The 15,074-nt window shown below is 32.4% G+C and overlaps 2 protein-coding genes across 2 annotated transcripts; one reads left to right on the top strand and one right to left on the bottom strand.

Annotated features, from left to right (window-relative positions):
* Window positions 1–2,599: 2,599 nt before the first annotated feature.
* On the bottom strand, window positions 2,600–3,852 carry LOC145753271 (actin, muscle-like). The gene is made up of 2 exons (XM_082569679.1): window positions 2,896–3,852; window positions 2,600–2,806 (listed from the first exon to the last, which is right to left on the bottom strand). The coding sequence occupies exons 1-2, from the start codon at window positions 3,824–3,826 to the stop codon at window positions 2,601–2,603; spliced, it is 1,137 nt and encodes a 378-aa protein (XP_082425805.1). The 5' UTR covers window positions 3,827–3,852; the 3' UTR covers window position 2,600.
* Window positions 3,853–4,797: 945 nt separating this feature from the next.
* LOC145753186 (actin, muscle-like) lies at window positions 4,798–6,060 on the top strand. Its single transcript, XM_082569586.1, has 2 exons — window positions 4,798–5,730; window positions 5,847–6,060. The coding sequence occupies exons 1-2, from the start codon at window positions 4,800–4,802 to the stop codon at window positions 6,050–6,052; spliced, it is 1,137 nt and encodes a 378-aa protein (XP_082425712.1). The 5' UTR covers window positions 4,798–4,799; the 3' UTR covers window positions 6,053–6,060.
* Window positions 6,061–15,074: the final 9,014 nt, after the last annotated feature.

Here is a 15,074-nt window from a genome sequence, read left to right as displayed (position 1 = left end):
ATTTTAAACGGCATTGTGTGGAATTGTAGAACAACAGTTAAATTATATTTACCGCCACTTTTTTAGTTACTGTTAAAAATTACCAGTTGAAATAACATAAGTGTATACTTGGGTATAGTTTAAGTAAACTTAATACTAAACCACAAGACATGAAGGTAGCTTATATTTTAATTGCATTTCTTTATCTGGCAACATGCTCAGGTAAGACGAGGACTCTTAAGGTATAAATGTATAACAAGAGACAAACAGATAACAACGTTACTAGTAAATTGCAAAACGTACAAAAGGTTATTGCATTTTGCATAGACAGTCTATCAAACCTAATTACTTTAAACCTCATGCTTTAAATTAGATGCTTTAAAGTGTTTGCAATGTACGTCTGACCAAAAAGGCAGCCAGGGCGAGACCTGTTTGACTGCGAAAGAGAATGAGACCAGTTTAACACGAGACTGTGGCCAGACTGATAATCTGTGCTTTGTTACCACAACTACGACTGGAGGTAATTAATATAAAAAATCGTGGTTTTATTAACACCACATATTGTTAAATAGTAGCATGAGATACTTAGTTAATCATTTGGTATAGTTTGTAAATGAATTTGTTTCATAGTTTTAAAGTAGCCAAATCGTTACTAAAAATACCGCTTTTCATGTGAAAATGCATTCACATCCTAAATAAGTAATTAAACAAAAACATATTACACAACTACTGAATATTACTTAAATTACATGCTGGTTGAACAATTCACGTCTTACGTAGCCCGGGTATATTTTTTCAAAGACTTGCGCAAACGCGCAAACGGCTCTACTTGTATTGGTAATATTATGTTAACCCTTATACGCAGGTGAGGTCACTTCAGTAGAACGAGGTTGTACTGATCTTGAATCTCCTGCTGATAACTGTACAACAACTAACGAAGCAAAGACATGTCGGAAAACATGCAATATGGGTAACCTTTTTTATTTATAAGTTACCAAACATTAAACATTTAATAGTACAAACTTTCGTGTTTAGAAGACTAACTTCACATTCTTAAGCAATAAATGCGTGTTTGCTAGGCAGTAGTGTTATTTTACCTTAGCTAAAACGCTATAACAAATATAGTTTTCTCTTAAATATGTCCAGCGACTTTTTTATTAAATTATTTATGATTGTGTTAAATTAAATATTCTATTTATTTGTTATGAACTTTAACTAAATGTATAAACACCTTATATCAACAGATAGCTGCAACGAAGCACCAGCACGATATGTAAACTTATTTGCCATGCTGTGCTTGCTTGTTGTTGCATTAACCATAATGTAAAAAACGACAAAGAACAAATGCTTGACAATATGTAAATTTGGATTATCGTTAAGCATTTCATGACAAAAAATTTAAAAAAACACACGCTTTTTATATGTATAAAAGTATCAAAAAAATTTAAAATATTTTTTCATTTTTTTTTAACATTAAATAAATATATTCGTTAAACAGTGTTAGTTTTCTAAAGTTTTATAGGCAGGGTAGGTGTAAACTCCAAAACAGGTGTTTACCTCATCTTAAATAAAAATTAGAGTGACTTATTAGAGCGAAATTAAGTGACTTATTAGAGCGGCTACTACGTAAGTGGGCAAGCAAATAATTTTGCATTCTTTTAACGTGACAACAATGAAAATGTTTGCTCCAATGACATTTATTTTTCTGATTGCCATAACAATTTCAATGGCCTGTATAAATTGTTCCGCCTTTGAGCAACACTTTAACATCCAATTTCCAATGCCTTCAACTTTTGGCTTCATTTTAACGAATAAGTTCAAAATACATTTGAATAAAACTTAGGTACAAGGTCAGGTACGATTAGGTGATCTTAAAAGTAGAGTCCTAATCCTTTTGACTAACAGTGTATATCATGGCATTCCTTTTAATCTTTTCAAAATTTTAAATTGAGTTCTATTTTTCTAAAAAATTAAACAAATGGTTTGGCCTTTTTTATTGAAAAGTTTACTCAATATACTCTTATACATGAGTATACATACTTACATAACTTTACATATTTCTTGGTACTATATTTATAATATTATTTAATAATCTTCAACTAAGGCATTTTTGTTTTTAAACATATACTTTAAAAACAAAAATATTTTATAATAACTGACAAATTTAAACAACCTTACTCTAGCAACTTGCTTTACAAATGATGACGTTTCTCCTTTTTCTATAAAACGCCTTGCTTTCGGCACAGCTTGTTATTTGAAAAATCACACGACTGTTTTTAAATGAACGCATATTTACGTAAAGCTTGTAAATCAAATCTTTAATATAATGAATTACGCAAACTTTTGTAGGTGTTTTAAAATAAACATTATAAATGTTATTTGTTATTTTATAAATATGTGTATAATATATAACAATTTTACCTATATCCATAATTTCTAATTAAATTTTAAATAATCTAAATTATCACGACACATGTTAGCATAAAAATGTTTATTAAGTTGATCTATAAATTATAAAAACAAAGAAAATTGTGGAAATATTTTAGTTTAGATTAGACATTAGGTTATTAAAAAATATGACTTAAACTAAAAAAAGGCTTGCTAACTTTTAATATATCAATTTAAAAGCATTTTCTGTGAACGATTGATGGACCAGCTTCGTCGTATTCCTGTTTGGTTATCCACATTTGTTGAAAGGTGGACAGAGATGCAAGAATAGAACCTCCAATCCAGACGGAGTATTTTCTCTCAGGGGGGGCAATAATCTTGATCTTCATTGTGCTTGGAGCAAGAGCAGTAATCTCTTTTTGCATCCTATCAGCGATACCTGAAAGTTTGTAAAAATTATGTTAAAATATGTTGTTCAAACCCTGTGTTTTAAGCATAGTGCGTTTATATTTAAATTCTTTAACTAACCTGGATACATTGTTGTTCCTCCTGATAAGACGTTATTGGCGTAAAGATCTTTTCGAATGTCAATGTCACACTTCATAATTGAATTGTAAGTTGTTTCATGAATACCAGCTGATTCCATACCGATAAAAGATGGTTGAAATAAAGTTTCCGGGCAACGGAATCGTTCGTTTCCGATAGTGATAACTTGACCGTCTGGCAATTCGTAACTTTTTTCCAAAGAAGTAGATGAAGCAGCAGTTGCCATCTCTTGTTCAAAGTCAAGAGCGACGTAGCACAATTTTTCTTTAATATCACGAACGATTTCCCGTTCAGCAGTTGTAACAAAAGCGTAACCTCTTTCAGTTAAAATCTTCATGAGGTAATCGGTAAGATCTCGCCCAGCTAAATCTAATCGCGCAATGGCGTGAGGAAGTGCGTATCCTTCATAAATAGGAACATTGTGAGAAACACCGTCGCCTGAATCCAAAACAATACCAGTTGTTCTACCAGAAGCGTAAAGTGAAAGAACAGCTTGGATAGCAACGTACATTGCTGGTACGTTAAATGTTTCAAACATAATTTGAGTCATCTTTTCACGGTTGGCTTTGGGGTTAAGTGGGGCTTCAGTAAGAAGGGTTGGGTGCTCTTCTGGTGCGACTCGGAGTTCGTTGTAGAAAGTGTGATGCCAGATCTTTTCCATATCGTCCCAGTTAGTAATAATTCCGTGCTCGATAGGGTATTTTAAGGTAAGAATACCTCGCTTGCTTTGAGCTTCGTCACCAACGTAGCTGTCCTTTTGTCCCATACCGACCATGACGCCTTGATGTCTTGGTCGTCCAACAATCGATGGAAAGACAGCTCTTGGTGCATCGTCACCAGCGAAACCAGATTTGACTAATCCCGATCCATTGTCGCACACTAAAGCGGTTTGATCTTCTTCTGAGTCAGACATTTTTATTTTAGATTGTTAAACTGTTTGTAAATTAAACTGAAACTGTAATAGGTAAATGCAAGCGAATAATGATGAGTTTTCAAACAAAGTCTGCTTTTATGTAGAAAAGAAAACAGCTGTCGTGTGCTCTTCTATTTTAGTCACACTTTTAAAACACATTTGCGCAAAAGTAACACCTTTTAATGTTCATTGTGTCAAAAACCCATGAAAATAAAACAACAATTTTTTTCAATACATTTATTCTTGCTAGTTGTTTCTGTATTTCATTTGCCTATTTAAAGGCACATAACATTTTAAATATATATCCCCCGTTTATTAATAAAAGGCGTATTCGCGGTGGGCTATTTTTTTAAATCTTTCTATAAAAAAAGTGAAAGAGAGAGGTTCCACACTTCAATTTTTAACAAACCAAAATAAATATATTTTATTAAAAATAATCTAAGCCTAGTGTATAATGAAAATGTTAATAAAAAATAATAATAAATGTGACAATGAAGCCTACACTATAATGCTGTTTTAAAATATTGTAGAAATTCTAACAAAAAATATGTCATTTCGTTTTATAAATCTTCGTTATAAATATTTTTTTGACTTAGTTTTTAAATACATCGTATATTAAAAATTTCAGATAAAAAAATTAATATACGTTTAAAGTGTTTATTTTATAAAATTTAGGCTATTAAAGTTTTATTACTAACGAGTCATATAACTTTGCAGTTGCTTTTCAGCTGGCATTTATTATCCAGCCATGATTAACACCTATTTTAAGCGTGATTTTTACACAATCTATATCTATAAACAATTTAATTAAAGTTTGAATGCAATAATACAAAAAAAGGTAAATATCAACAGCTGTTTATTTTAAAACAATATAAAAGGATTTAACTTGGTTTAAAAATTATCATTGGTTACTTACCTTTACTTATTACAGTTTGAGTTTATTCTATAAAAAGTTTAATAGTCTCTAATAAAAATGTCTGACTCAGAAGAAGATCAAACCGCTTTAGTGTGCGACAATGGATCAGGATTAGTCAAATCTGGTTTCGCTGGTGACGATGCACCAAGAGCTGTCTTCCCATCGATTGTTGGACGACCAAGACATCAAGGCGTCATGGTCGGTATGGGACAAAAAGATAGCTACGTCGGTGACGAAGCACAGAGCAAGCGAGGTATACTTACCTTGAAATATCCTATCGAACACGGAATCATCACTAACTGGGACGATATGGAAAAGATTTGGCATCATACTTTCTACAACGAACTTCGAGTCGCACCAGAAGAGCATCCAACCCTTCTCACTGAAGCTCCACTTAACCCAAAAGCTAATCGTGAAAAGATGACTCAAATTATGTTTGAAACCTTTAATGTACCAGCCATGTACGTTGCTATCCAAGCTGTTCTTTCACTTTACGCTTCTGGTAGAACAACTGGTATTGTTTTGGATTCTGGCGATGGTGTTTCTCACAACGTCCCTATTTATGAAGGATACGCACTTCCTCACGCCATCGCGCGGTTAGATTTAGCTGGTCGAGATCTTACCGATTACCTCATGAAGATCTTAACCGAAAGAGGTTACGCCTTTGTTACAACTGCTGAGCGTGAAATTGTTCGTGATATTAAAGAAAAATTGTGTTACGTCGCTCTTGACTTTGAACAGGAGATGGCAACTGCTGCTTCATCTACTTCTTTGGAAAAAAGTTACGAGTTGCCAGACGGTCAAGTCATCACTATTGGAAACGAACGATTCCGTTGCCCAGAAACTTTATTTCAACCATCTTTTATCGGTATGGAATCAGCTGGTATTCATGAAACAACTTACAATTCAATTATGAAGTGCGATATTGACATCCGAAAAGATCTTTACGCCAATAATGTCTTATCAGGAGGAACAACAATGTATCCAGGTTAGTTAAAGAATATAAAGATGACCTTTATTTAATTCAAACACTGTTTGTTTTTAATTTTTTACAGCATTTTTTCTGTAATTTAATTTTTAACATAACTTTTCAAATTTTTTTAGGTATTGCTGATAGGATGCAAAAAGAGATCACTGCTCTTGCTCCAAGCACAATGAAGATCAAGATCATCGCTCCTCCTGAACGAAAATACTCAGTCTGGATCGGAGGTTCTATTCTTGCATCTCTTTCCACCTTCCAACAGATGTGGATCACCAAACAGGAATACGATGAAGCTGGTCCATCAATTGTTCACAGAAAATGCTTTTAATTTTTTTTAATATTGTATAATTGAAAATAAGTATGATAATTTAATCTTTTGTAAACCAATCAAGTACATTCAGTCATTTTAACATCAACTTTTTTTATTTACATATTTATATTAATACATTCGATTTTTTGTTGTAAATTTTAATAAATTTGACAATATTGAATTAATATTAAGGTTTATTACATAAAAAAAACAAGATTTGAAAGCGTTTGATAATGTTTAAATATATACTAAAACTGTAAAAGATTAAAAAAAATTGTGCCACGAGGCTGAAAGGATATTGATTTATAGTTAAGGACTATGTTAACAACAAATTGAATGTTGATAAGAAAACAGCAGATCCCACCAATTGCTATTGGCTAGAACTATATTGCTTTATGTTGCTGGAATAATGCAACCAGTTGTAAAAAAAGCGATAGCCAGCCCTTTAGTTTTTCAGCTTTTAAATTTACAAAACATATCATACCGCAAATAAATATATTTTACCCCATAATCGAATCATGACATCTTTTTATTTCAGTCTTCACTAAAGCTTCTGCACTCTTACACCTTTTTTAAAATTAAATCATGATATTAGTTTGTTAAAATTTACAACAGTTAAAAATTATTGGAAGATTTCATCTATAATAGGCCTATCACAGAAAAAATGTCACAAATTTATTTCCAAAGTTAAGTTGTATAAGCAAGAGGATTCTATTTAAACAGAGATTAAAGCGTAAGGGTAAACATGACTGATTTATTTATTTAACATTGAGGTAGGAATATTTTAAATATTTAAAAACAAAAAAAGTTAATACACTAAAATATGTAGAAAGTACCTGATTGTGTAGTGCATTCTTAAGAGGTTTTTGCCACAAAAGCTGTCATAGTTGTTTCTTGTTAATTAATTGTATTTAAAATATTTTTAATCAATATTTTGGTACTTAATCCAACAATCTTTAAAGTACAAATTTACATCCTAAAATTACACAATATATATATTAATCTGTAAAAGAAATAATGTTATTGTTGATGATCTATTAAATTATAACTTTCTTATTCAGTAATGTAGTAGCAAGAGTGACATTTTAACCCTAAAAGTATTGTAACTTTGCAATTTTAATCCAATAAATCCAACAGTAAAATGATTTCTTCAATCCTCAATATTAAATATTTAAAATCTAATCTATATGGCATTAAAACAGATTCTGTTAAAAACTGCCAGCCACATTTACTAAATATTGATACACTTTTCAATTTGTTTTCCTTATTTCCATCTGGGTAAGTGTGTACCTAACTTTTGCTAACATTTTTTTTTCTTTTTATTTTTACTAGATTCTGAAACAACTTGCCCTAAATTTTTGCTGGAATTTCCTAAAATTTTAGTAAAATTTTAGTTTTAAGTGACCTAAATCTGGCCTACAAAAAAACACACCCTTTTTTATTTTTTTTTATTAAATATATATCTAATCTGGACTGAATTGCTGCCATTCAGTATTTTCATTTGTTTTATCTGACTCGTCATCTCTTCTATAAGTTACATTGGCAAGCCTTTGTAATCTACATGTCTCTCTTTTGTTAAGGAGATCTCGTTTAAACTCATGGTTTGTCGTTAGCTTTCTCAAACCTCGACCACGCTTTGAATAGGCTACGTCCTTTAGAAGTTTTTCAATTTCTATTTCTTTTTGCATCAGCCGATTATCAAGCTGCCTTTTTGACTGTTCCTCGTCAAATTTTTGTTCAAAGTCCCTGCATTTTAACACTTGCTGATCAAATGCCTTTTGATATTGGTCCCTAACCTTTTCCTGTTCTATATACACTTTCATAAGTGCTTGCTCGTGTGAGATTTTCAGGTTACTAATGGCCATCTCTTTTGCTGAAATTTCATCTTCAACCTTTTTTTCTAACTTTGAAATTTTGAGTTCGTGTTTTGTTTTCACCATATCAAGCTTGTGTGTCCAATCTAAAACTTCCTGATCTCTTTCGTTTTCTGACTTCAGCAATGCTATTTTTACCCTTAATATTTCGTTTTCTATTTCTCTCTTTGAAAAGCTACATTCATCATCTTTTTTTATGACCTGATCAGCATATTTTTCATTCAACTTTTCACTTTCTGACATTTCTGGTTCTTTGTGAAGCAACACATTATCAAAAATATCATTTTTCAACACAAATTTGTTCACATCCTGTTGCCCTACACTGTCTAAATCTAAACCATGATCTATTTCTTCACTGTCTACTACGGGTACTGTTAGGTCGCCTTTTCTAATTTTTTCCAACTGTTTTTTAAAAGAATTTGTTTCTTTTAATAAATTATCGGTTTGGATCTTTACTACACTGTCTAAACCCGGTACAGGTGAGTCTTCTTTCTTGATACTTTGCAACTGCTTTTTGATCACATCTGTTTCTATTAAGAAATTAGTGGTTTGGATTTCTACTGCACTGTCTAATACCGGTACTGTTACGTCATCTTTTCTAACTTTTTCCAATTGTTTTTTCATACAATTTGTTTCTTTCCAGAAATTATCGGTTTGGATCTTGACTACACTGTCTAAACCTGGTACTAGGGAATCTTCTTTCTTGATATTAAGCATTTGTTTTTCAACCTCACCTGCTTCTATTAACAAATTATTGGTTTGGATTTCTACTACACTGTCTAAGACTGGTACTGGTGCGTCTTCTTGCCTAATTTTTTGCAACTGTTCTTTAATTCTATCTGTATTTTTTAACAAGTTATCCAATTTTGATTTGCATAAATCGGTTTGGATTGTTGTTTTGGGAACCTTGGTCTTAATATTAGATTCAGGTTTTACACTTTTCTTATCCGTTTTTGGTTGTAAATTTTTTTGTAGCTCATCAATTTGGTTTTTAATTTTCAGTTTTTCATCCTCTAGTAACATTTTCTTTTTGTTGTTTTCAGTTTGGATATTGTTAAGTTCTTGATTTTTCATTTGTTTTTCTTTTCGTTCTTTAGTTAATTCCTCTATTAATTTATCAATTTTAATATTTTTTGAATCAGATTTTCTGGTGAGGCTACTACTAGGTATAAGGGAAAAGTCATGATTATTGGCGGTGGTTGTGTTATTTTTAATGATAAAAGGCTGCGCAGTTGAAATGACAGATGTTGTTGTTTCATTCAATAGCAAAGATGAAAACGACTTTTCCTGGGCAATAGTCTCATTACTCGCGGATTTGAGACCACTCGCGGGTTGCCTTAGAAAGGTTTCATCCTTTGATACATTGCACGAATTAAAGGAAGCCTTAGATGGATTTTTACTTAAAATTGGAAATGCTTTTTTATTTGCTGGAGAATGTTGGGTATTAATTTGATCAATTTCTGGAATTAAGGTAGAAAAATCCTTCTCTTGAGCAGAAGTTCCATTACTCGCGGATTTAGGACTTGATTGCTCAGAAGAGGTAGAATTTTTCAAATCATTGGGAAGATGGAATAAAGAAAGATTGGTAATTTTAGATGCTTCATTGGGGGAAAGTGTTGTTTGTTTTTTGTTTGCCACATCATCCACAATACCTGTTGGAGGAATTAAATTACAATCAATTGGTGCTGGCTGGTCAGATGTGCTAGGTTCATGGCTTAACTTAGATGGAACAAAACTGTGCTTAGACAAGTGGCCGGTAGTATCTAAAATATCTTGGTAAATTGAAATTTCGTCAATTTTTTGACCTAAAAAGGTCCTGGAGTCCTGAGATGGTTGTGTTTTTGTAACAGCATCATTTAAATTTATTGATTCATTTGTGTTGTGGCATTGTAGATTTTTGACATTATCTGTCTCGAAAATGTCGAAAAATTTACTGTTGTTGGGAGCTTCACCACGTGGTGCATCAAGATTACTGTCATCATCATCAGTATCAGAATCAGAATGGTTGGAATAAAGTGAATCAAAAGAAAGGGAAGGAATGTCATATAATGAATCACATTCACTCATTTCTTGGTCGGTAAGAATAGATAGTCTAGCCCTGTCGTCATAGGAGGAACTGGTAGAAGATGATATTACACTATTAGTACGAGAGGGTAACTTATTTGGCAAAACAAATTCCTCTACTATGACGTTGCTACTGTCATCTGGAGTTTCAATGCTCAAATGTTGTAAATCTGTGGCATCTACCATCACATTTTCAGTTGATTTGTCCAAACTTTTTGTTCCATCCTAAACATTAAGCAACATTTCTTTACTAATATACTGATTGTTATTTTTTAAGTGGACAAAAACTTTTTTGTTATCCTTTATTTTGACTGAAAAGCATTCTACAAAATAATTACCTTTAATAAGTAAGAACCACGAAGCACTTTTTCAGGCTTAACGGAGACTTCAACATTAGCAGAATGCTGAATGATCGGTTTCATAATAGTGAGAGGGTGGTTGTCAGTAAATTCTGGCCTGTCCACGTGCTTTGACTTGTTCAATTCCTTGATTTTAGTCACCCTCTGCAATTTTAATAAAATTATATCTTAAAATCAAATTTTGTGATTGTCATTTTCCTAAATTTAGCAACTAAATTATTTCTTACGATATTAAACTTTATTTTAAACTTAGATTTTAGTTATAACACTGCTTAATTAAAACAATTAATTTTTTAAAGTTTATACTTTAGGATCATTTTTGATTTACCTTTGCTTCTGGCTCTTGTTTGGTTAGATTTACAACTAAATCTCCTTTGATTAGTTCTTCAGTATTTAAAGCACTTTGATTTTGAACTTTACAGATGTTGATGTCATGTGATGGTAAAGTTTTAGCTTCTACGATGTTAATGTTGTTATTAAGCTCAGTCTCTAAATTCAATGATGGAACCACATTTTTCTGTGCAATAGTCTCATTACTCGCAGATTTGAGACCACTCGCGGGTTGCTCAGAAAAGTTGTCATCAGTTAATTTGTTGTCTGAACTTATTAATGTAGCTTCTACCTTCTTAACATTACTTTCGACATGTTTAGTTCTCGGCAATATCTTTTTTTCAATAGTAAAACAGCAATCAGAAGGATTCTAAATATTAAACAAAGCAGTGTCAAACAAGTTTACATCCATATTAAGTTATAATTATTAAGTTAACTTTATAAAAAATCTAATTAAATTTACCTCTGATATGCTTGTAAATAATGTCATCCTGTCAGGTTTGTTAAGGTCTTTAGCATCAGAAATATGGTCGTCAAAGGATGCTATGTTGTTTAAAGAGCTGTTGTCTTGAGGTTTTTGAGTTATGAAGTCTAATGCTTGTGGGTTTTCAGCAATTTCCTGTAAATGAAATATGTAGGGATTAATTTATTTTATTGACATTTGCTAAAGTTAAAATAATATTTAAAAGAATTTATATTTAAAAAAAGTCACCTTTACCATTGATGGGGCTTTGTTGTCAGTGGTTGGTGTTTTGATGTTATTGTCTGGCTCTGAAATCAAAGTTGGAACTGGCTTTTCTTGGGCAATAGTCTCATTACTCGTGGATTTGAGACTACTCGCGGGTTGCACAGAAAAGTTGTCAATATTTGATACATTGCCAGAGCCTAAATCTTCTTTAACATCACTTGAATTCTGGTCAATTTCCTGTGAGATATTTTTTGAACAGTAAAATAGATATCAGGTTGCTTCAGAAGAATAACAATATAGACATTAAAGTAATTATACTTTAAATATTATACTTTATATAACAAAAAAAAATTAAAAATTTACCTCCAACATGCTTGTATTAGATGTTGTTTTGTAAGCAACAGTAAAGTTATCAGCAACTTCCAAGTCTTTTCCACTTGGTTCAGCAATCACTTCGATTTTAGGAGACTCAACAAACATTTCTTCAGATGGTATTGATTGTTCGACTTCAGTTACTTCCTAGAAATTAAATGTGTATTTTCCAAAGTTATAAGAAAAAAACATTAAAATAAAGATAAGATAATTTAAAAAAGTGCAAGCCTACCTTTATTGTGGATAAAATTCTAAACTTTGGAGTTTGGACGCTATTTTTGGAAAATAAGGATGGAACTAACTTTTTCTGGGCAATAGTCTCAGTACTCGCGGATTTGAGACCACTCGCGGGTTGCTCAGAAAAGTTGTCGTCGGTTGATTTCTCATTTCCAGATTGAAGAATTTGCTCATCCATACTTTTAGTTTCAGTATTATTTGAAATTTCTGATTTGTTTCGAAGTAAAAATCCAATGTTGTTGACCTCCCCATGGTATTGGCGATGTATTTTGCTGCTCTCAAATGCCAGCTCGTTTTCAGATAGGTTTTGCTTTTCAAGCTGCTTTTTCTGCTCGCTTAACTTTTGGAAAGCTAAACCCAATTCTGGGCTGCTCTCGAGCAGACAAGCCTGAAATTCGTCGGGACTATCTTCCTCATCACTTTGCTCTTCCTCTGAACTATATTCATAATCGCTTTGGTATGAATCGATTGAAGTTTGCTCCAAATTAGCTTTATGAACTCGTAAATTTTTGGTCCCCCATCTCTGGTTATGGTACTCAACAAGTTGCTCGTAAGTCATCACAGAGCGATCGAGGTTAACATTTTCACTTCTTGAGACTCCACTATCAATTGGGGCACACATTTCGTTGTCTGCAGCATAACTTTCAAGCAGGTCCTTGAAATTTGCTGACAGGGGTAGCTTCTCCATGTGACTAAACCTCATATCTTCAACCTCTCCATATATTTCCATATACAAATTTTCTTCTTCATCGCCGTCTTCAGGATTACAGCTTAAATTTTTGTCGTAAGCATCATAACTTTTTTCGTCAAACTCTGCTGGTTGATCGTAAAAATAACGTAGCCGATTGGCTGCAAATATGATCTTATGCCTTATTTTAGATCTTCCAGATTTAAGACATGAATAAGATGGAGTAACCAAGCTATTGTAAACTTCTTTATATTCGAATCCATTCGAAACATTTTCATCACTGGCTTGTACATCATCTGTAATAACTTGAGACACATCCGGTATATTAGCAATTGGAGGCATAGTAGCAATATTAGCTTCTGATTTGCTGTCATCGGAAGCAGAATTTGCATCGTTGACTTGTACATCATCTGTACTAACTTGAGACACATTCTGTAAATATATAATGTTTTATTCGAAACATTTTATTAATGTTATTTAGAAATGGTTGGAAAAATACCTTCAATGTACTGAGATTTGTAAGGATTGTGATTGGTGTTTTGATGTTATCATCCGGTTTTAAAATCAAAGTTGGAACTGGCTTTTCTTGGGCAATAGTCTCATTACTCGCGGATTTGAAACCACTCGCGGCTTGCACAGAAAAGTCCTCATTAATTGATTGGTTGCCAGAGCTTAAATCTTCAACACTATGTTTAATCTCAGTACATTCCTAAGCATTAAATGGTTTTATTTATTTTGTAATTATCATTTATCAAAATCAAAACAGATTTTTAGACATCATTACAGTAAAAATTACCTTTAATAGGGCAATAGCTTGATTATCGTCAGTGATATCAAAAGTAACATCGTGTATACTAACAATGGTTCGTGTATGAGCAATATAAGCCTTTGATTGACTGTCATCAGAAGCATAAGTTGCAATGTTGACCTGTGCATCATTGGTGCTAACTTGAGACACATCCGATATATAAGCAACGGTAGTTATACAAGCAATATTAGCTTCTGATTTGCTGCCATTAAAAGCTGAATTAATATTATCAGTACCAACTTGAGACACATCCGGTATATTAGCAATGGTATTTGTTGTAGCAAAATCAGCTTCTGATTTGCTGTAATCAAAAGCAGAATTTGCATCGTTGACCTGTACATCATCTGTACTAACTTGAGAAATATCCTGTGAATATATAATGTTTTATTAAAAACATTTTATTAATGTTATTTAAAAAGCATGGTTGGAAAAATACCTTCAATGTACTGGGATTTGTATGGATTGTGATTGGTGTTTTAATGTTATTATCTAGCTCTGAAATTAAAGTTGAAACTGGCTTTTGTTGGGCAATAGTCTCATTACTCGCGGATTTGAGATCACTCACGGGTTGCACAGAAGAGTCGTCATCAATTGATGAGTTTCCATAGCTTGAATTTTCTAACCATTCAATATCACTTGAATCCCATTCAATCAATAGTGACCCAGAATTTGTATCGATGACTGAAGCAGAATTTACATCGTTGACTTGTGAATCATCTGTACCAACTAAAGACACATCCGGTATATTAGCAGTGATGGGTGTTGTAGCAATATTAACTTCAAAATTGTTGTCAAATGCAGAATTTGCATCGTTGACTTGTACATTATCTGTACTAACTTGAGACACATCCTGTAAATATATAACTTTTTATTACAAACGTTTCATTAATGTTATTTAAAAAGCATAGTTGGAAAAATACCTTTAATGTATTGGGTTTTGTATGGATTGTGATTGGTGTTTTAATGTTATCATCTGGCTCTGAAATCAAAGTTGTAATTGGCTTTTCTTGGGCAATAGTCTCATTACTCGCGGATTTAAGACCACTCGCGGCTTGCACAGAAAAGTCCTCATTAGTTGATTGGTTGCCAGAGCTTATATCTTCAACACCATGTTTGATTTCAGTACATTCCTAAGCATTAAATGGTTTTATTTATTTTGTAATTATCATTTATCAAAATCAAAACAGATTTTTAGACAACATTACAGTTAAAATTACCTTCAATGAGGCAAGAGCTTGATTGTCGTCAGTGATATCAAAAGTCACATCGTGTATATTAACAATGGTTCGTGTATGAGCAATATAAGCCTTTGATTGACTGTCATCAGAAGCATAAGTTGCAATGTTGACCTGTGCATCATTGGTGCTAACTTGAGATACATCCGGTATATAAGCAACGGTAGTTATACAAGCAATATTAGCTTCTGATTTGCTGCCATTAAAAGCTGAATTAATATTATCTGTACCAACTTGAGATACATCCGGTATATTAGCAATGGTATTTGTTGTAGCAAAATCAGCTTTTGATTTGCTGTTATCAGAAGCAGAATTTGCATCGTTGATTTGTACATCATCTGTACTATCTTGAGACACATCCTGTAAATATATATTGTTTTATTAG

This window comes from Corella eumyota, chromosome 5, assembly GCF_963082875.1.
Source record: "Corella eumyota chromosome 5, kaCorEumy4.1, whole genome shotgun sequence".
In the NCBI taxonomy this organism is placed as follows: domain Eukaryota; kingdom Metazoa; phylum Chordata; class Ascidiacea; order Phlebobranchia; family Corellidae; genus Corella; species Corella eumyota.
Note: the sequence above shows the minus strand (reverse complement) of the source record. Positions and strands in the feature narration are given on the sequence as shown.